The sequence below is a fragment of the Crocodylus porosus genome, unplaced genomic scaffold (assembly GCF_001723895.1).
Source record: "Crocodylus porosus isolate Cpor-Errol unplaced genomic scaffold, CroPor_comp1, whole genome shotgun sequence".
NCBI classification, from domain to species: Eukaryota; Metazoa; Chordata; order Crocodylia; family Crocodylidae; genus Crocodylus; species Crocodylus porosus.
This window is the reverse complement of record NW_017728931.1, coordinates 7,004,984-7,025,866: the sequence shown is the minus strand read 5'-3', so window position 1 is coordinate 7,025,866 and position 20,883 is coordinate 7,004,984. Positions and strand designations below refer to the sequence as shown.

The 20,883-nt window shown below is 46.0% G+C and overlaps 1 protein-coding gene across 1 annotated transcript in view; it reads left to right on the top strand.

Annotated features, from left to right (window-relative positions):
- Positions 1-20,883, top strand: part of FBXO40 (F-box protein 40) — a 38,078-nt gene that overhangs the window by 12,514 nt on the left and 4,681 nt on the right. The window contains 1 exon segment of the mRNA XM_019544122.1: positions 4,075-5,973. Coding sequence (XP_019399667.1) covers positions 4,075-5,973 — 1,899 coding nt within the window.

Here is a 20,883-nt window from a genome sequence, read left to right as displayed (position 1 = left end):
AGGGCCTGAAAATGCGGTTGGCCAAAACACAAGACTAGAGAAAACTGGACTCAGGAAGGGAGGAGGGCCTTCTATCTTTTGATCCTAGTAGCTGAGTTGGTAGAGCACCCATATGGTTTTGGTTGCTAGCATGGACCCGTGCTCCCAGTGAGGAAGAAATGGCCTCCTCTAGCCTGGCTTAGTTTCAGAAGGAGCCCTGAATAACACCTAACCTGTTGTGTGGTTGTTAGAACACCCTGCTGTTAAGTCAGAAAGACTCAGGTTTGCAATCCCCTGTAGGTGAGCAAGGCCTAAAACTCAGATCCTTTAGCTTCCTAGATAAGTGCTCTAGTCTCTAGAGGTCTGAAAGACAGGAAAGACACCCTCTTGTTGCTACTGTACATTCCTAGTTTCTGTGGGTAGCTGGTTATGTACATGTACACTGTGCAGCCAGGAACGGCATTCCTGCCTGTATGTAAGTGGCACTTTCGGCATTTAAAAAAAAATCCATGTAAACAACCAAATCTAGACAAAGGAATAGAAGGCCACCCTTAGATGTCTCATTGTCACCAATACATGTAATAGGATATGCCCCTGTTACATGATGTAGCTGGTTAGTTGCTGAGCAGTTTGTTTGGGTCTCCTTTCCTTATTCTGTTAAAGGCAATCTGCTAAAGTAATAAAGATATTTCAAAGATAGAAGAATGTATGAAACAGAGGCAGATTGCTTCTGTTTTCCATTTCTCTTATCACTCCGTATACAGTTTTCCATTTCCCTGCCTCTTGTGTTGCCATTAACCCTGGTGTAAAGTGTGTGCATGTGGGGGGGGGATTGGGCGGGGGAAGGTAAGAGGCAGCCAAATTAGAAGTATCCATTCACATCAGGTGTTGTGTTTTACATGCACTTTGCATGGAGGTGCATAATGATACAGTAGACAAGGCAGTGGTGACCTGGGCTTTTATAACTATTGTAATTTGTGCCAATGTGCAACAGAGCTAAATATATATACAGTATAGACACAAAGCTCATTTTAAGCAGGTGAGTCATTTCAGTGAAGTCAAAGGCATTTGCTTACAGATAATAATGTTGAATTAGGATAGGTGTGGACAGAAATATTTTTTATGCTTTTTGAGTTCTTAAAAACCCTTCTGGTTGGTGTGTGGCCTTGTGAACTACGCTGTTCTTGATGTGCTTAACTCATTTTTCAGGAGTAGGGATTTCCCAGCTAGGGGAAGACCAAAACAGCAGACATAGGCAAGCCAGTTATAAACAAGCTACTTTGTAGACTGTTAATTTATGTTACCAAGCAGCAACCCAGGTGTGACCTTTTCTCACTGCTATTCCTTTAATACCACAGATGTGGCAGGCACAGCAGTCATAACAGGTGGTACGGCTATGCAAGGAGTTCACTATGGAGTTGACAAGCCTTGAAGTAAATGTCTTGGCATTTACACTTGCAGGGGTATTAGGCTGGAGTAAACTAATAAACTCTGCAGCAGGGTAGTACTTGTAAATACAGGTACTATCCTGCTGTGGAGTTTTTTCTCTGCAGTAGTGCATGTGTAGATGTTAACACGGCTGGCTGGGGCACAAAGGTGCTTCCATGCAGGGGTTGCCTACTACCTACCCCCACACTGGAGCATCCTCATGCCCCATCCAGCTCCTCTGCAGCATGTTGAGCCTGGTCAGAGCACTCCTGAGCTGGCGGAGTGACACTCTGGGCCTCCTGACAGCCACGGCTGCTCTGATCTGGCTCAACATGCTGCGGTCTCAGGCACACATTCAAGGAGTGTGCCCAGGAGCAATAAACTCTGACACAATAAATGCCAGATTTTATTGTTTCAAATTGTGTACACTTGCCCAGGCATGAGCAAAGCCTGATCAAACTGTTGCAGCATGGTGCCAGCTTGCTCTGTGCAGTGTCTCTGCTGGTTGTGGTGAGATGCAAAATAAAAAGCAGGGCCAGGAGCTGATGTTTAAATATCCCTCCTGGTTAAGAGAAAGATTTTGATTTCCAAAATAATTTTTGACACCAGAGACACATATGTACCAACTAACCAGATTGAGGCTCCATCGTCTTTACACCACCTCAGTCTTACTTCTCCTTAAAAGGAGTCTCCGCTGCTCTGCTCCTAACTCCCTGTCTGGCCCCCTTACCAAGTGATTCTGCCCCAAGGCAGAAGAGAGGCTCTGATAACCCCTGTTCCTACGTTTTCAGTGGAGGGAAGAGCTTTCTTACAAGCTGGATCTTTGCCAGCTCCACTTTCCTGAACTCATGTCTACCAGTCCCTCTTCTTTGGTCTCTTTGCTTTCCTTCATATGCTGTTGAAGATAAAGGGCAAAGAAAGCTCTCTGCCAAGCAGGACTTGTCCTTGTGAAGAAGAAAAGCAGAATGGATTTAATTGGTTGGGTAGATATGCACCTTTATACACTAAGATATACAGAGAAATAGAGCACAACCTTTCATAAACTCAAGTTCACTTTATCAGATGCTGTGAAAGGACAGTATAGAGCACAGAATAAAGTGGAGTGAGTGATTATAATACAATCGGTGAGAAAGTAGGAGGAAGAAAGGAGGGAGGGGAAGGAGGAATACTGTGAGAGGCATACTAGCAAAGAACCCACAGAAACAGAAGTATCACAAAAGAAAATCCAGGTAATGGTCCTTAAAACCCAGCACCACCCCCCTTCCAGCCCTACTTCTCTATGATTCATTACTAGCCACTGGTGAGCTCTGTATTTTCCAGTCCAGAAGCTTCCTCTCAAGATGCCTAGATTTTGAGAGGGGCCCTCCTACAGAGAAAGTGACATAAGACAAGGGGGTAAGGGTGTTAATTCCCTGACATAGGATCTAGACTCACAACAGATTTACATCAGTGTAAATTACATTGGTTTTGTACACTGGTGTAATTTGCACCATGACCCATACTAGACAGATGAGTGGGTATATGGGAATAGGTATCCTCACTAGGCACTATTACAAAGCCTCACTTCTAATGGTGGGAGCATGTAAAACCTGTTTTCCCATAGCACATAGCTACTCCCAGATAGAGGCAGACACATACTTATACCAGTATCACGTACAGAGGTATACTTGTATCCAACTTTTCCCAGTGTAATTCCATAGTTCATTCAAAATATACTGTTTTAGGGTGGTACATCATATGTTCACTCTGCTGTAAAGGCTGAAAAGATCTGGTAAGATAAGCCCATATACCCATGTTGTCTAGATGCTGGGATGAAGTGAAAATCTTTCAGAGCTATGCCGCTTCTGTTGGGCTAACACATAAAAGAGCAAGAAGAGCTTACTGAGATCAGGACTGTCAGCAGATCTGAGTCTGAGACATGCAGAGCATAGATCTAAGTGAGCAGTTTTACATCATTGTTTTTTAGACTGGTCCCAAGGGCCAGATGGGCCAGATATGGCCTACAGAGCTGTCATCTGGCCCATGGGACTTGAGGAGGGTCCAGGAACTCATCAGCAGGATGAGTGGTGGTAGCATTAACCCCCACAGCTCCCTGAGTCCCTGTGTTGGTTCAGGGAGCCATGAGAATTAATGCCACCATCATTCGCCCCACCCCCAAATTGCCAGGTATGAAACCCCACTGGGGACTTGTTTTAGCAGCAGGCAGACAAGCAATTGCTGTGTTAACCCCCAAGAGTGCCTGAGTTGCTCTGTCAGATCAGGAAACCTCATGGGTTAACATCACTATTGCTCAGCCTACCACCAAATGTATGGGTATGGAGTCCCACTGGGGATTTGTTTCAGTGGTGGCAGGGTGAGTAATGGAAGTATTAACTCTCATGACTCCCTGAGCCAACAAAAAGGCTCAGGCAGCCATGGGGGTTAATGCCACTACCACTTGTTCTGATGCTGGAGGTGGGTCTAGATGAGGCTTGCAAGGAGCCCTGCAGTCCAGATCTGGCTCAGGATGGTCAAAAAATTTGACATCCCTAGACTATAGCATTAGGTTAGCAGTATCACTTAGCATATAGGAGTCAAACCCACTCTGACTAACTGACCCTAGCCTTTCCTGCAACTTCCAAAAATAACTAAGTTTTCTTACTGCCTTTTCATCCTCAATGTACATAGGGAAGGCCTCAGAGGAACCCCCCTGGGCAGCACAAACACTGTGAGAAATGTTTCAGCCGGTACTGCCGAGTCCCCATCGAGCCCACCATCTCCTGCATGGTGATCAATTGCCACTTGCACTGTGGGGCTGCCTTTCACAAGTGCAAAGAGGAAGAACACCAACTCCTGTGTCCCCTCGAGCAGGTAGCATGCCTCAACTCAGCCTATGGCTGCCCTTTCTCCATGGCCCGCTTTAAGCTGGCAAAGCACCTTCAGGTCTGTCCAGCCAGCATTGTGTGTTGCTCTATGGAATGGAATCGCTGGCCGAATGTGGACTCAGACACTATCCTACATCAGAACATTATGAAGGAACCACATAACGAAGAGTGTCTGGATACAGCACTGGCCTTCCGAGATCAGAAGATTCTTTTTAGGAATCTGAAGGTGGCTGAGCTTTTTCCTGAGTGGAGAGAAGATGATGAAATGGAAGCACTAATGGTTGAAGATGCAGGTTTAGAACAAGAAGCTGTTGGAGGAGCATTCTGTGGTTCTACAGAAAATGATGGCCAAGAGATAGAGCTGAGCCAACTCGAGCGTGAGGAGTTGGCAAAAGACAAGGAGGGGATGGACCTGTTAAGTTACAAAGCCTGGGAGAACATTTTTAGCAAGGAACTTTCAGCTTGCAAGGTAACAGGCTCATTAGAAACCACAGAAAAAAAGGAAGGTGGAAGCTCCAAGAAAACAGTGCCAGTTTCTTCTGGAGACGAACCCAAAGAGAAGTCAAAGGAGGCATCTGCCACGGAGGACCCAAAAGAAAACAAAAAACCTCATGAAATCAATTTATCTGCAGAAAAGACAGGCCTGGCCCCTTGGCAAGATGGGGTTCTGGAAAGGTTGAAAAAAGAAGTTGATGTAGGTGGTTATAACATGTACCTGGTGCATCATGGGAGAATGCTTATCCATTTTGGCCAGTTAGCTGCTTGCACACCCAAAGAAAAAGATTTTGTCTATGGGAACTTGGAGCATCAAGAAGTGAAAACCGTCTGTACCTTTAAAGTACCTACCAGCTATTATGGCAAAAGAGCACGACTTGGAGATGCCCTGGGACATAAGATGCCAAGTGCGAACAAGTCAGTGGATACTTCAGAGTTGGGAATAAACCTGGAAGAATTACCCAAATCAGATATAGTCAGAACTACACTACTGTGTGCATTGGAAAAAGAGCTGAAAGGTCATGAGATATCCGAAGCAAAGAGTATTGATGGACTGTTCATGGATTTTGGGACACAGACATACACATTTCAGGCAGAATCCTTCTCTGCTGGGGCAACTCTAGCAGATGTTCTGGATGCACAAAACCCCCCAGAACTCCATGTAGAGCTTGACACACAATGTGTGACTAGAAGGCATAATAAAAGCAGCTCTATCTTCACATTCATGTGCAATCACTTCTTCAGGAGGGATGAGTTTCCTTCACATTTCAAGAACGTGCATGCTGATATCCAGTCGTGTCTGGACAGGTGGTTCCAACACCGTTGTCCCCTTGCCTACTTGGGATGTACTTTTGTTCAGAATAATTTCCGTCCTCCCGGTCATAAAGCAAAGGTTATTTACTGCCAGCCTCTCAAGACACTTGCTATTAAACCACTGGTTGACCCTGTGCTTTCTGAACCAGAGAAATGCAACTTCAAAATGAGGATTCAAGTTGAAGATAATCACTCTCTAAGCAGCCTCCCAGCAGAACTGCTGAAATACATTGCCAGCTTCTTAGATAGCTTCAGCTTGTCTCAGTTGTCCCAAGTGTCTGTGCTAATGAGGGACATCTGTGCCACTCTGCTTCAGGAGAGAGGAATGGTCTTCCTGCTGTGGGAGAGAAAGAGATATTCTCATGGAGGCACTTCATGGAGAGCGCGTAAAAAGGCAAGTAACTAATCTTTGAGAAAGAAGAGAAAGGTAGTTACCTATGTTAAACTGAAGTCAGGCAAAAGGCAGGACTGGGATGCACCCTATAGACTAACTGAATCAGAGTTGCAGAAGTTTTCATGAGTAAGAGCTCACTTCATCAGAAAGTGAATACATCTCTGATTCAATTAGTTGTTGAGAAAGAAACAATATTTGTACGATAGGCTCATTAAAAAGGAAATGCAAGTACTTTATTCTTTGCCTGGTGTGAGCTGAGCTTTTCCAATGCTTTTAAAGGTTCTGCACCAGACTTTTTACATTTGTGCCTTTTTTGGTCCTTTATAATTTTTAAAGAAAGCCTGAAATGACTATATCCTTGGCAAAAAATGAAACACTTACAAGTACTCACTGGGTGTGTCTACACAAGATGTTTACTGTGGAGCTAATTCATCTCAACGTCTACACATGCACCCCTATTAGGGTGCAGGGAACTAGTAAACTGAGCAGCAGGGTAGTGCTTGTAAATGCAGGTACTACCCTGCTGCAGAGATTTTTCATTTGCAGCAGCATACATGTATAGATGCTGACGCAGCTGGCTGGGGCACGAGGGGACTTCAGTGCAGGGACTGCCTGCTGGCTAGCCCTGCACTTAAGCACCCTCATGCCCCAACCAGCCCATTCACAGCACACTGAGCCTGGTTGGAGCAGCCCCAGGCTGGCAGGCTGACCCCTGGGGACCTGCCAGCTGGGGCTGCTCCAACCAAGCTCCATGTGCTGTGCAACAATAAACTCTGGAGCTAATTGCTCCAGAGTTTATTCATGTGCACTAATTGTTGACGTGTCCACTGTGATGGAGAAGGGAGCCTGTATGTTCATGCCAGAAGTTTGCAAGGTATTTGTGAAAATTTGACTTTGGAAGTGGACTGCTTAATAGGATCAGATATAAGATAGGAGCTCTTCATATTTAATTAACTGGTTAAAAAACAATCTCACATTGGTGATGACTAGAAATTAACGCCACCTAATAGCTGGTTGGTCATCTGAACAAAATCTTTTGGCACACCTCAGATTTTTTTTCCAGTCAAAATATTCAATATCACAGTGGATGCTAATTAGTGGCCTTGCTATCATTCTTACAAGGCTCAAGGGCTGAATGGTCTTGGAAACTTTAACATGATTAAATATACTGGGTAAGAGATTTAGAGACAACAAATATAGGCTTTACTAAAGGATGTATCTTGGAAGGCAATGATTCTGAAAAGTACTTATGGTTATGATGGGTAACCAAAGGAATATGAACTCTCAGTAAAAAGCTATGACCAAAATAGCCAATACAATCCTTGGGTGCATTTAAAAAAAGGAAATATTCAGCAGGAGGGAAGAAGTTATGTTACTTTATATATTGCATTGCTGAGAATATTGCTATGTTGTTTCTAGTAATGTTGAGTCAATTTCTGATGTTTACACTTCAAAGGGATGTTAAAAAATTAGAGAGGATTTAGAGAAGGGCCACAAAATGATTGAGGATAGACTTTCAGTGAGACAATTAAAGGAGCCCATTTGGTGACTTGACCAAGCTTGTAAGGTGTACCTCTTATGGGGAGAAGATATATTAGTCTTTGGGTATGACTTGACCTACCTAATTAGATACCATGGCTGGAAACTGACGCTAGCCATATTCAAACCACAAACAAGGTGCAAAATTGTAATGGTAAAGATAATCAGCCACTGGAGCTACTTACAGGGGGATGTGAAGCATTCTTCTTGATCACTTGAAACCAAGATTGGATGTCTTTCTTAAAGATATGCTTTCTCATTTTCTCACACGGTAAAACCTTTATGCAGAAATTACTGTGTGAAATGTTATGACCTATGTAAAAAGCTCAAACAGGTTACAGTGGCCCCTTCCGTCCTGAAATCAGTGAGTGGAGTGCCTATCTCAGTCTGGGTGAGACGTGAGGGAGACAAGAGAGGAAGCAGGGTTTGGTGGATAGGATCCTACCTTGCCATTGTGTACCTGTGCCAGGTCTGTAGACAAAAGACATCAGTTTCCAGAGATGTCGCTCAGACACATTTCACTAGCACTTCCCTAACAAATGTAGGGAAAGAGGGCAGAGACACAAGCATGGAGTGGGGGAGCATTTTTGTGCTCTGGGCACTGGTGGCACACAGGGTGGTAACAATGATGAGTCCACTGTTGGCAGCAGCACCAGGGCACCCTGCTCATCCTACTTTAGTTATGCTACTGAAAGAGGGTGAGCATTAAATTGACTCTTAGCCTTTTGGCCTCAATAGGAGCCAGAACATTCCTAGAATACTCCAGGGAACCTGGGAGCTACTCCACATTGCAATTCCTTACCAAGATCTATTGGAATAGGATCTGGAGGATTCTGGAGCTCTCCCTGAATTTCCATAGTGTGCCTCGCCCCTGACATGCCTTCTCTAAACACTGTCACTAGGATGTGCAAGGGAGCTTGTGTAGGACTTAGGACAGAACAATGCCATGTGCCAGTAACAGGCTGGGGGCCAGCTGCCTGGGAGAACTCTGCAGAAAAGGACTTGGGGGTTACAATGGACAATAAATTGAATATGAGCCAACAGTGTGTACTGGAGTCCTGCATTCAATTTTTGGGCCCCCCCACGACAGAAAGGACATGGACCAACTGGAGGGAGTCCAGCAGAGGGCAACAAAAATGGTGAGGGGCTGGGGGACATGACTTGTAAGGAGAGGCTAAGGGAACTGGGCTTATTTAGTTTGGAGAAGAGAAGACTGAGTGGGGACTTAATAGGAGCCTTCAACTACCTGAAGAGGAGGTTCAAAAGAGGATGGAGGTAGACTGTTTTCAGGGGTGGCAGATGACAAAACAAGGAGCAACAGTCTCAAGTTGTAGCAAGGGAAGTTTAGGTTAGATATTAGGAAGAATTTTCTCATTAGAAGGGTAGTAATACACTGAAACAGGTTACCCAGACAGGTGGGAATCTTCATCCTTGTAGGTTTTCAAGACCTTGCTAGACAGTGCTTTGGCTGGGATGATCCAGTTGGGGATGGCCCTGCTTTGAGCAGGGGGCTGGACTAGATGACCTCCAGAGGTCCCTTCCAACCCTCATTTTCTATGATTCTACGGGAGAATCAGGCAGCTTGTTTGGGGCTGGAGTTGGAGCTTTGTACTCAAATCCAAGATGAGCGGTTCCCCACCATGGTAAATGGTGGAGGGGAATTTCATTTTGGATTTGAGTAAATATGGTAGCCATAGAAAGTTAAATACAACACCAAGGTCTTAGAATATAAAAAATGTATAATATGTTTTATTCCTACCTGTAGTGAGGTACAGGGCACTCCACAGCCTCTGATAGCTGGAGTGTATGATGTTATGATTGTGATGAGAATCAGCCAAGTTTCACACTGAGGATTTTCACAGCAGAAAAGACTCTTGTGCCACAAGACATTGCATATCCTAGCCATAGTGACATTGTGCAAAGGCAAGTGTATCACAGGAGGAGCTGTGAAGGTGCAATGATGCACATGTTGGCAATAGTGAAGGAAGGATTTTGTTTTTTAAAAATGTTTAGTAAACATTTAAACAAGTAAAATATGAGTTGATGAATATTCTGTTGTTAATTGTTCCTTGAGAGCTGTGTTTATCTGTTACATTGTCAGTACATAGGGAGGAAAGAAACACATCTTCCTCCTCCTCCAACTGTGGTTTTTGAATGGCAATGGCTGTAGCTGCCACACTTTTTGGTTAGTACACTTCAGCCAGTCTGTGTCAGATATGGAACTTAAATGTGAGTTTGCCCAGTTTGTGACTCTCAGACAGTATTAGGCATGAGAGAGATGATGAGACAACAAAACAGGTAACTTAGACTGAAGATAGATAACTGTCTCTGCTCCAGGTCTTGAACCACGACTTATTTCTTGGCGGTGGGTGCCTAAGTCTGGTTTCCTCACCTTCAAAAATCCAGTTCTTTAACTCCCACAACACTAGTGATTCTGGGAAGGAATCACTCCACCTCCCCCCTGTGATGGTGGTTGCATTGTTGGCTATACAGGCACTGAGACAAAGAGACAGACCCTGTAGCCCAGTGACCTGAGATGTGGGAATTATGAGTTCAAGTCCCAGCTTCAAATCAAGAATTTGAGTCCAGGTCTCCCACACCCAGTTACATAAGCTAAGCATCAGGCAATTGAGATCTACCTCTTCTGGGCATGCTCTGATCATGCTTATGAGACTGAGCCCTGCTGGCAAAAAAAACAAGGAAATTCCTATTTTGATAGTCTCACTTCAGGTCCTCTATGGTTGGGGGCTGAGCTCTGGGGCTGAGTGGCTTGTTAGCTGGAGCAACATCAGTACTTAAGCACCTTTATGGTGAAAATGCAAATGCTGGTGGAAATGCAAGTGCCTACAGGGGCAGGTGGCAGCTAAGCAGCAGTTTTGAATAGGTCATTGGTGCCATACTTGTGAATTCAGATACAAACCCAAATGGCTTTGGGAGATTTGGGCCTAGGTAGCTAATGGGCACAGACCAGGGGTGGGCAATTAGTTGGGTCCAAAGGCCACATAGGGAATTTTGATGAGTCATCGCAGGCTGGGTCAGCACTTCTCCCCCACTCCCTTGCCTCTCAATAACTCATCAAAACTCCCTATGGGACTTTGTGGGGGGTAGGGAGCAGTGTCTGGGAGCAGGACAGGTGTGATACACTCTCAGCTTACTCTGTCCTGTGGGACGGGGGTGGCAGAGGGGTGTATGGGGGTGTATGGAGGGATATGTGCGCCGGGGGGGTGGGGGGAGGCTGTCTGGGAGCCACCAGGGGGTGAGAGGAGGGAGGGGAAGGTGGGGAGTGCTGGTAGACATTCTGCATGGGGCCACGCCCTGCCAGGGACAGCCCATGCTGTGCTTTCACTCACATGCACTAGCCATGGCTGTGGCCCTGGCCCTGGCCCTGGCCCTGGCCCTAGCCTGTGGCTGGAGGCAAGGGGAGCAGAACAGCCCCACCAGCCTGGGCCCTGGCCAGCCCTCACAGCTTCTAGTGGGGCTATTCCTGGTGTGGCTGCAACTACCCGGGTGCTGCTTTGCTCCCCTCACCTCCAGCAGTGGTTCCTCCTCCTGCTCCTGCCCCTGCTGTGCTGGTTGGGGCAGGTGGGAAACTTCACTTTGGTGGCTCCTCCTGGAGGGGAGGGGAACAGAGCACTGGGAACAGCCCCGCCAGAAGCTGTGCCCTGTCCGGGGCTTGGGCCAGTGGGCTCTGGCAGGGGTGTGACATGGGTTTGCCTGGTGGGAGTGGCTCAATCCTATGTGGAGCACTGTAGGGGCAGCCGCAAGCTGGATTCAGTCAGTTGGCAGGCTGTGCTGGCCCCAGCAGCCTTACCTGGGGTCTGAGCATCACCCAGGGCATAAGCGGGGCCAAGCCTGCTGCTTGGAGTCTGGCCAGCAACCAGAGTGTGACTCTGGCTGGTCAGGCTCTGTTTCTGGTGGTGCATGCTGCTGCTGGATGCACCATAATGCTTTTTTAGCAGCGTTTTTTTTTTCCTGACAGCAGGATCTCGCAGTGTCAAAAAACTCGCCATGCTTAACAGTGCAGCAAACAAGTGCACGCACACTATATATGGTTTGCAGTGCCTGTTTGAGGCACCACAAACCATACATGCGCACTAATCAGGATGCCCCCTAAGGTGCCACACTACACTACCTTCTGCCTCACTTTAGTCTAACACAGCTAACCACTTCTTTATTTCCAGGGTACCCCTCTTGAGTGGCATCCCCAAGCAGGTTGTACTGCCCCAGGCACTGCTCCTATATCAGAAGCCACATCTATATGTGTGAATGACAACTTTCCTACTATATAGGAATGACTACCTTCCCTACTATTGCTGTAGAACTGGTGCGTGATCAATTAAAAAAATTAGACATACACAAGTCAGCAGGACCAGATGAACTTCATCCAAGAGTGCTGAAGGAGCTGGCCAAAGTCATAGATTTCATAGGCATTAGGGCTGGAAGGGACCTCAGGAGATCAACAAGTCCAGCCCCCTTCCCCAAAGGCAGGAAGTCAGTTGGGATCAAAGGATCCCAGCAAGATACACATCCAAATGTTTCTTAAAGGAGTCCAGGGTAGGTGCTTGCACCCCCTCTGGTGGCAGTCTGTTCCAGGCCCTGGGGCTCAGACAGTAAAGAGGTTCTTCCTTATGTCCACCCTGAAACGGTCTTGGAGGAGTTTGTGACTGTTGGACCTTGTTATCCTTTGGGGTGCTCTGGTGAACAGGCATTCCCCCAAATCCTGATGTACACCCCTTATATACTTATAGGCAGCTACCAGGTCCCTGCTGAGCCTGCACTTTTCCAGGCTGTCATCATACAGCCTGTTCTCCTGCCCTCTGATCATGCATGTGGCTCTCCTCTGGACTCTCTCAAGTTTCTCCACATCCTTCTTGAATTGTGGAGCCCAGAATTGGATGCAGCACTCCAGCTGCGGCCTCACCAAGGCCAAGTACAGTGGGAGGATGACATCCTGGGATTTGCTTGAGAAGCACCTATGGATGCAAGGCAGAGTTTTCCTCGCTTTACCAGCTGCGACATCGCATTGGTGGCTCATATTCATCTTGTGGTCAGTCATGAGCCCCAAGTCCCTTTTGGCAAGCATAGCACTCCTGAGCCTATAAACATGCTGCGGTGGAGTATCTTGCATTTTTCGGTGTTAAATGCCATCAGGTTTTTGTCCACCCATTTTCTGAGCCTGTAATTGTCGGCCGGAATCACCATCTTGTCCTCGGGTGTAGACGCTTTACCCCAAAGTTTGGTGTCATCAGCGAACTTGGCCAGTCCACTTCTGATACCAGTGTTCACATCATTAATGAAAAGAACCTTGGGGGATCCCTCTGGTCACAGCACCCTACAATGATTGTCTTCCATCAGCTACCACCCTTTGGGTCCGACCCCAGAGCCAGTTCCCCAGTCATTGAACTGTGATATAGCTGAGGCCGCAGTTGGCCAGTTTTTCTATGAGATAATCATGGGATACCAGATCAAAGGCTTTTTTTAGATCAAGATATATGACATCAATCTCCTCTCCCTTGTCCAGATGATATGTCACCTGGTCATAGAAGGAGATGAGATTGGTCAGGCAAGACCTACCCACAACAAACCCGTGCTGGCTATCCCTCAGGATGCCAGTTTGTCAAGAATGGTCTCTTTGATAATTTTTTCCAAGATCTTCCCCAGGGTAGAGGTCAGGCTGATGGAGCTGTAGTTCCCCAGATCTACTTTCCTCCCTTTCTTGAAGAGAGGCACCACATTGGCCTTCTTCCAATCTTCAGGCACTACACCAGAGCACCAGGACTTCTCAAAGATCTGTGCCAATGGCTGAGCTATGATACTTGCCAGCTCCTTAAGTACCCTGGGGTGTAAACTGTGTGGGTCAGCTGACTTGAAGGTGTCCAGCCTCTCAAGGTGTTCCTTCACATTGTCTACATTAATGTAGGGTAATAGATCTCCCTCATCCTGGCCATTCCGTACTGTATTGAGTAGAGCTGTCCCTTGGGGTTGGTGAAAAACTGACACAAAATACCCATTAAGCAGGTTGGCTTTTTCCTGGGTGTCGCTTGTCAGTTGTCCCATTTAGTTTAGCAGGGGTCCAATGTTACCCTTGATTTTCCTCTGGCTCACCACATATCTAAAAAAGGACTTTTTATTGTCCTTGATATGTGTAGCCAGTTGGAGTTCAGTCACAGCCTTGGCTTTCCTGGTTTGCTCCCTACAGGGCAGAATACTCCTCCTTTCATAGATTTCATAGACACTAGGGCTGGAAGGGACCTCAGAAAATCATTGAGTCCAGCCCCACACCCCAGGGGCAGGAAGTCACCAGGGATCATAGGATCCCAGCAAGATAAACATCCAAATTTCACTTGAAGGTGTTCAAAGTAGGTGCTTGAACCACCTCCAATAGCAGGCTATTCCAGATCTTGGGGGCTCGAGGTGGATCCAGTCTTCCATCCTTTATAGGTCTCTCTTTTTAGATGCAGGAGGTCCACTAGTTCCCTTTAGAGCCAAGGAGGCTGCTGTGCCCTTTTGCTACCTTTCCTCCAAGACGGGATAGACATTCCTTGTGCTTCCAGGATCGTTTCCTTGAGGAGCAACTACTCATCCTGAACTCCCCTCCCCTTTGGGTTGTGGCCCTTTAGGACCTTATCAACAAGTCTTCTGAGCTTGTCAAAGTCAGCTTTCCAGAAGTCAAGGACTTCTGCATTGCTGACTGATTTGCCAGCTTTATGGCGGATAGTGAAGGTGATCAGCTCATGGTCGCTGTCTCCCAGCTCCCTTCTATTGTTAGGTCGCTAATTAAGTCATCCCACATTGCTAGTACCAGGTCAAGCAGTGGTTTGCCCCTCATCAGTCCATAGACTTCTTGAGTTAGATAGAGCTCGTCCATGCACATGAGGAAGCTTTGCGACCATTCAGATTTGGCTGAGTGCTTTTCCCATGAGATGTCTAGGTAGTTGAAGTCTCCCACGACAACTATGCACCAGGAGTGTGCAGCCTCATCCAGTTCCCTGGTGAATTCCTGGTTGAGCTCTTGATCCTGGCTAGAAGATTTGTAGTAGATTCCCACCATTGTGTCCCCTATGCCATGTTCACCACTTATTTTAACCCAGAGAATCTCCAGTCATCCACCCTGGGTGCCAATGTTGGCTTGCAGGGATGTGTAGCGTTCCTTGACATAGAGAGCTACACCCCTGCACCTTTTGTCTACGTGATCTCTCCTGTACAAGGTATAGCCATCTATACCTGTGGCCCAGTCATAGGTGAAATCCCACCAGGTCTCCATTATCCCTATGAGATCGTAGTCATTCTTGTTTAGCAGGAGGAGCAGTTCCTCCTGTTAATTCCCCTAGCTCCTGGCATTGTGTATGGGCACATAAGTGTCCCATTGGGGGCCCTTGTCTTCCCTACAAATCCTCCCAGGGCTGGGGTAGGGGTGGGTTCCCTTGAGTGCCTTAGCCTGCTGGATTTGCAGAAGTTGCCCAGTGGGCTTGCTGTGGCGGTAGTTCCCCCATCCTCCAGTGGGCTTAGTTTAAAGCCCAGTCGAGCACGTCAGCCAGTCTGGCTGAGAAAAGCCTCCTTCCCAGTGCAGTGAGGTAGAGGCCATCCCTTCCCAGCAGTCCACTGCCTCTCTCACCAAAGAGTGGACTGTGATTGTGACAGCTGAAGCCTTCAGGATGATACCAGCGCCAGTCTTTGGTTAACTACCTCGATCTGCCTGATCCTCCCCAGCCCATAGCCTGAAACTGGGAGGATCAAGGAAAACAACACCTGTGCCCCTGGCAAAACTGTTCCAAAACTCGTGGCCCTCCGAAGATGTCTCTGAGGACTGGAAGAGGGCCAATGTTGTGCCCATCTTCAAGAAGGGAGAAGAGAAAACTCAGGTAACTATAGGCCAATTAATTTAACTTTTATCACAGGGAAAATCCTAGAAAAATTAATTAAGGCGTCTATGTGTGATATGCTTGCAGAGGGTAGGATTCTGAACAAAGCCAACATGGCTTTGTTGCAGACAGGTCTTGTCTTACCAATCTCATCTTCTTCTACAACCAGGTAACTCACCATCTGGATAAGAAAAAGGAGGTTGACATTGTATACCTTGACTTCCAAAAGGCCTTTCATCTGGTATCCCATGATGTTCCCATGAGAAAATTGGAGGATTGCAGGTTTAACTGCATGACAGCTAGGTGGGTAGGAAGCTGGCTGTGGGGTAGGACCCAGAGAGTTCTAATGAACGGATCTGTGTTGCCCTGGTGAGAAGTGGCCAGTGGAGTCCTTCAGGGGTCAGTGCTTGGTTCAGTTCTTTTCAATGCCTTTATCCATGATTTGGATGTGGGGGTGAAGTGCTCACTGGCCAAGTTCACGGATGACACCAAATTATGGGGAAGCGTGGTCACACTTGAAGATAGGCTGCAGATACAGGCAGACCTAGACAGGCCATTAAGTTGGGCAGATTGAAACCAGATGAAGTTCAACATGGAGAAATGTAATCCTCACCTGAGGATGAACAATCCTCAACATACCTACTGGCTTGATGGAGCCAAACTGACCAGCACCATGAATGAAAAGGACCTAGGGGTAATAATAGATCACAGTATGAATATGAGCCATCAGTGCAATGCTGTAGCCAGTAGGGCAAATAATACTCTGGCATGCATAAATCGATGCATCACAAGCAAAACCAAGGAAGCAATTCTTCCATTTTACTCAGCATTGGTGAGACCACAGCTGGAGTACTGCATCCAGTTCTGGGTACCACACTTTAACAAGGATGTGGTAACGCTTGAGAGAGTCTGGAGAAGACCCACCTCCATATGATCAGAGACTTGCACGGCAATACAAGGAAAGGCTGAGGGACCTGGGACTCTTCAGCCTACAAAAGAGAAGGCTGAGAGGGGATTTGGTAGCAGCTTACTGCTACATCAGGGAAATATATCAAGGACTTGGCGAACAACTCTCACCAGGGCACCCTTTGGGAAAACTAAGAGTAATGACCACAAACTCCTAGAAAACTGTTGCAAGCTGAACATTAGGAAAAATTTCTTTATAGCTAGGGTGTCCAGACGGTGAAATAAGCTCCCTCCAGAGGTGGTGCAATTGCCTACCCTGGAGATCTTCAAGAGCAGACTGGACGGTCACCTTGCTGGGGTCACTTGACCCCAGTTGTCTTTCCTACCTAGTGCAGGGGGCCGGACCTGATAATCTTCCAAGGTCCCTTCCAGCTTTACAGTCTATGACTTTATGAATCTGTATAGTACCATGGGTGGATGAACAGGCATTGCCACCCAATTGTGCTTATTGGCCCACTCAAAGCACTGCATGGGAGTAGTGTAGCATTCTTGAGAGTACTGTTGGGAACCATGATGCAACTTACATACTCCTAAACATCTTACATACTTTTGAAACGTTTGCCATAGTTGACTGTCCGAAACTAGCCATTTGCAAAGCATCAATTCCTTTCACTAATCCTACATTACTAGTGCATTCAGCAAATAGGAATGGTGTCTGAGAGTTTTGTGTCAGCTAAGATAAAAGGATGCAAATTCAAAGTTACAGGCCTATTTACACCTTTTATGAATAGTTGAAACCATAGGCAATGTGTAGGGAGGGCACAAGGGGGCACATGCCCCCCCTGAGATTGGCCACTGCCGAAGCTGCTGCTAACTTCTGCAGGTGGTCACCACTTACACTTGCCCCCACCTCACTGCTGATGCGGCTGGCGGCATTTGTGGGCAGTCCCCACTGCTGGTCACCCCTCACCACTTGCCCCCCAGTAGGTGGTCCCTGCTCACCACCACAGCACCCCCCAGTTGTGGGAGGCACCAGTCATTCATGCTTTAAACTGTTTTCATTCTGCAGTTAAAGTGAAATTTTTCAAGAAAAGATTTGTGTAGAGGTATGTGCCACTGGACTTTGCACATTCTGATGTTGGTTGCCTAATAAATGAGGCACAAATTACTGAGAGAGAAGTTTTTTGATTCAAAACTTGCTCACATGTTGAATTAAAAAGTTCTGGAACACAGGAATTGTTTCAGTAGAACTGACCAATTGCAGCACAGTCTAGCATCCTATTTTCTTCCCATAGATCACTAGTTTAGTAAGTTTGACATATTTCATTCAGTTATAATTTCAGAAGTGCCTTTTATCATAGTCCTTAGAGTCGCAAGACTTATAAACATGTGGTGAAAACTGCCAAGAAGGCCAGCTCATTTTCAGTCATCCTGTAAACATAACTTTAATGTAAGTTCTCTGACCTTTTCTAGGTTTTTTTTGAGCGTGAAATCTGTTAATTGTGCTCTACTTCTTTAGGATATGTTGTGGTATAGGGGTAGGTTTTACAGCACAATGTGAGAGTGGTGAGGGTTAAAGTCATCCCACTTTTTCAATTAACAGAGGGATCTCAATGAAGAAGCTCTCCTTTTTGGTCTTTCAAATATCTGTATTGACTCCCAATGAGTGTAGTGTGCTTTTTGGTGAACACAGCAGTCACAGAGGAAACGTGGTTTCTGATCTGTCACACTGGTAGACATCAGTCTGTCCTGCATGAAGAGGATAAGCAGAAGAATTACTGAGATATTTTATATCCCCTTCATGAACCACCTAGTATGAAATCTTGTCCCCCCTCACATATCAAGACAAACCAGAACTTCATACAGTCCAGGGTCCTCTTTCGTTACTTTACTAGAACACACCCATACTTAGGGACCTATTTAACTCGGTGTGAGAGAAAGCAGTTTTCACAGCTTGGTCACAGTGTTCAGATCCAATTTTACAGTCATATCAAGGTGGCCCCAACCTTCAGCACTGATTGGCAGAGGCTTCACCTCTTGATGTTGACAGGTGGAGAGGCCTAAGGGGAGGAGGGACAAGGGGGTGGCCACCATCTTGACTGCTGGCTGCCCTTTTTATGGCCCTGGCTCCAATGTTGATTGGCAGACAGGCACAAGGGTGCAGCTGCCATCTTGGCTGCTGCCCTTCTTGCTGCCTCGTCAGCTTGTGCCTTCCCCTCCCAAGCAGGCTATGAGGTTGTGTGACAGCAGCAGTGAGGAGCAGCTAGCATTTTATTAAGTTTGGGGTTTTATTGGTTGATTTCCTGGGAAATTGCAGCCAATGCCATTTTTCACAGTGATTGTGGGGATTGCCCGTTTTTGTGGTTTCCATGAAAATCGCAAAATTGTGATTTAAGTAAGTCCCTACCCGTAATCTTTCTCTGGCACCTTGCCTCCCAATATTAAGCATGACCTGAACCCTTAGGTCAGTGGTTCTCAATCTTTTTAGACTAAAGACACACCTAAAAAATTGCCAGCTCTTAGTTTTCACTTGTTTCTTGACTACATAAAAATAATAGAGAAATTCTTCTGTTGCCAAGAACTCACAATGCCCACAGCAGGTCAAAATGTGTTTATACTATGTTTTTGACCTATTTTAAATCTCTAGGCTGAGCTGGTGGATCATATCTAGGTGTTGCTTTTTTTTTAGCTTCAAATTGCTGACTCATGTTGAATTTTGACCCACTATAGCCTCAAGTGCTATTGCCATTTGTGCAGTTTACAGGGAAATTTTATGCCCTGAAACAGCAGGCATGACAACTCTTCTAATTGTTAATGTAAATTAGTACAGTTGCAAACACCTACTGATATGGAGGCATTGTTTGGGACTCCATGGTTATGGCTTTATTTAATTTTGTACATAAAGCCAAATTCTTTGTTTTGTGTGATAATACAGAGTGTCCTCCCCAAGGTAACAGCATTTACACATTAGGTAAAAGAGTGAATTTTCTGGGAATTTACAGGCAAATCCTTTTGCTCATGAGTTAAAGTTTAATTAAAACCTTAATAAATTTAGCAGTTATATGACTCCTTCCTTCTTTTGAAAATATTACAAATAGAATGATGCAGACCAAGCAGTGCCACGGGGATTAACACCTTCCGCTACCTCGACTCCCACCCCAACGCTACCACCAACATGCATGTCCATTGGGCTTGCTGGGAATTCATCATCAGGCCATACCCTGCTCACCTGACCCCCAAATTCCCAGCTCTGCTACCAGCCTCACAAACATGATGAAAGGGTTTTGTAGCACATATCTTTCATGCCCCTAATATAATCCAAACTCCTGCTTAATAAAGGCCACAAAATTTCCCTGAATTCATTATTGTTTGAACTACAGCATGTATTTTAGAAAAGTATCCAACCTATTTTTCAAAACATCAAATCTTTTGCACAGCTATTGTTGAAAATATAGTTCATAGCTAAACAAAACTACTAAGTATTGAATGTAATTGCTGTCATATTAGAGACCATAGACAAACTCAAATAATTCTTAGGTGCAGTCACTAGGATATCAGACTAAATTCCAACAATTATCATCTTTCCTCTACACAGGAAATAAGTGTTGAGGAAAAAATTCTAATGCCTTTACAAGTCAGTTTAATCTAACGGGAGACCATAAACATTAACATGTCTTAAACATTATCCTGTCTTTAATGCACAGTATCCCTAGAGAGCAGAATTTATGGTTGTTTGGGTACTTTAACTATGTGTTTGTACCCCTATATGCTTGAATTTCCTTTACACATGACTTGCACTGTAAATTTCCTAGGTTTCAAATGCTTATTTTGGGGTAAATTGCAACAGCACTGTAACATTTTTACCTTTAAGTTACTGGTAAATACTCTCAAATATAATACCCTTTTAATGTAATTTTAATCAGGGATAGATATTTATCATAGAATCATAGAAGCAGGGTCGGAAGGGACCTTGTAGATCTTCAAGCCCGACCCGCTGCCAGGGCAGGAGAAAAACTGGGCTCACATGACTCCAGCCAGGTAAGCGTCAAGTCTTTTCTTAAAGACCCCCTGGGTAGGAGCGAGCACCACTTCCCTTGGAAGTTGGTTCCAGCTCCTAGCTGCCCTGACTGTGAAGTAGTTCTTATGGATGTCTAATCTAAACCTCCTCTCCAACAACTTGTGGCCATTATTCCTTGTCATGCCCGGGGGCACTAGGGGAAACAATGTCTCTCCCAAACCCTTCTGGTCCCCGCTAGTGAGTTTATAGATGGTCACCAGGTCCCCACTCAGCCTTCTCTTGTGAAGGCTGAACAGGTTCAGGTTCCGCAGTCTCTCACTGTAGGGTCTGCCCTGTTGTCCCCGGATCATGCGGGTGGTCCTCCTCTGGACCTTCTCAATGTTGTCCACATTCTTCCTGAAGTGGGGCACACAGAACTGGACACAGTACTCCAGCTGTGGCCTGACCAGTGTCGCACAGAGGGGGAGGATCACCTCCCTGGCTCTACTTGAGATGCACCTGTGGATGCATGACAAGGTCCGGTTAGCCCTTCTAACCATGACCTCGCATTGTCAGCCCATGTTCATCTTGGAGTCAGTAATGACT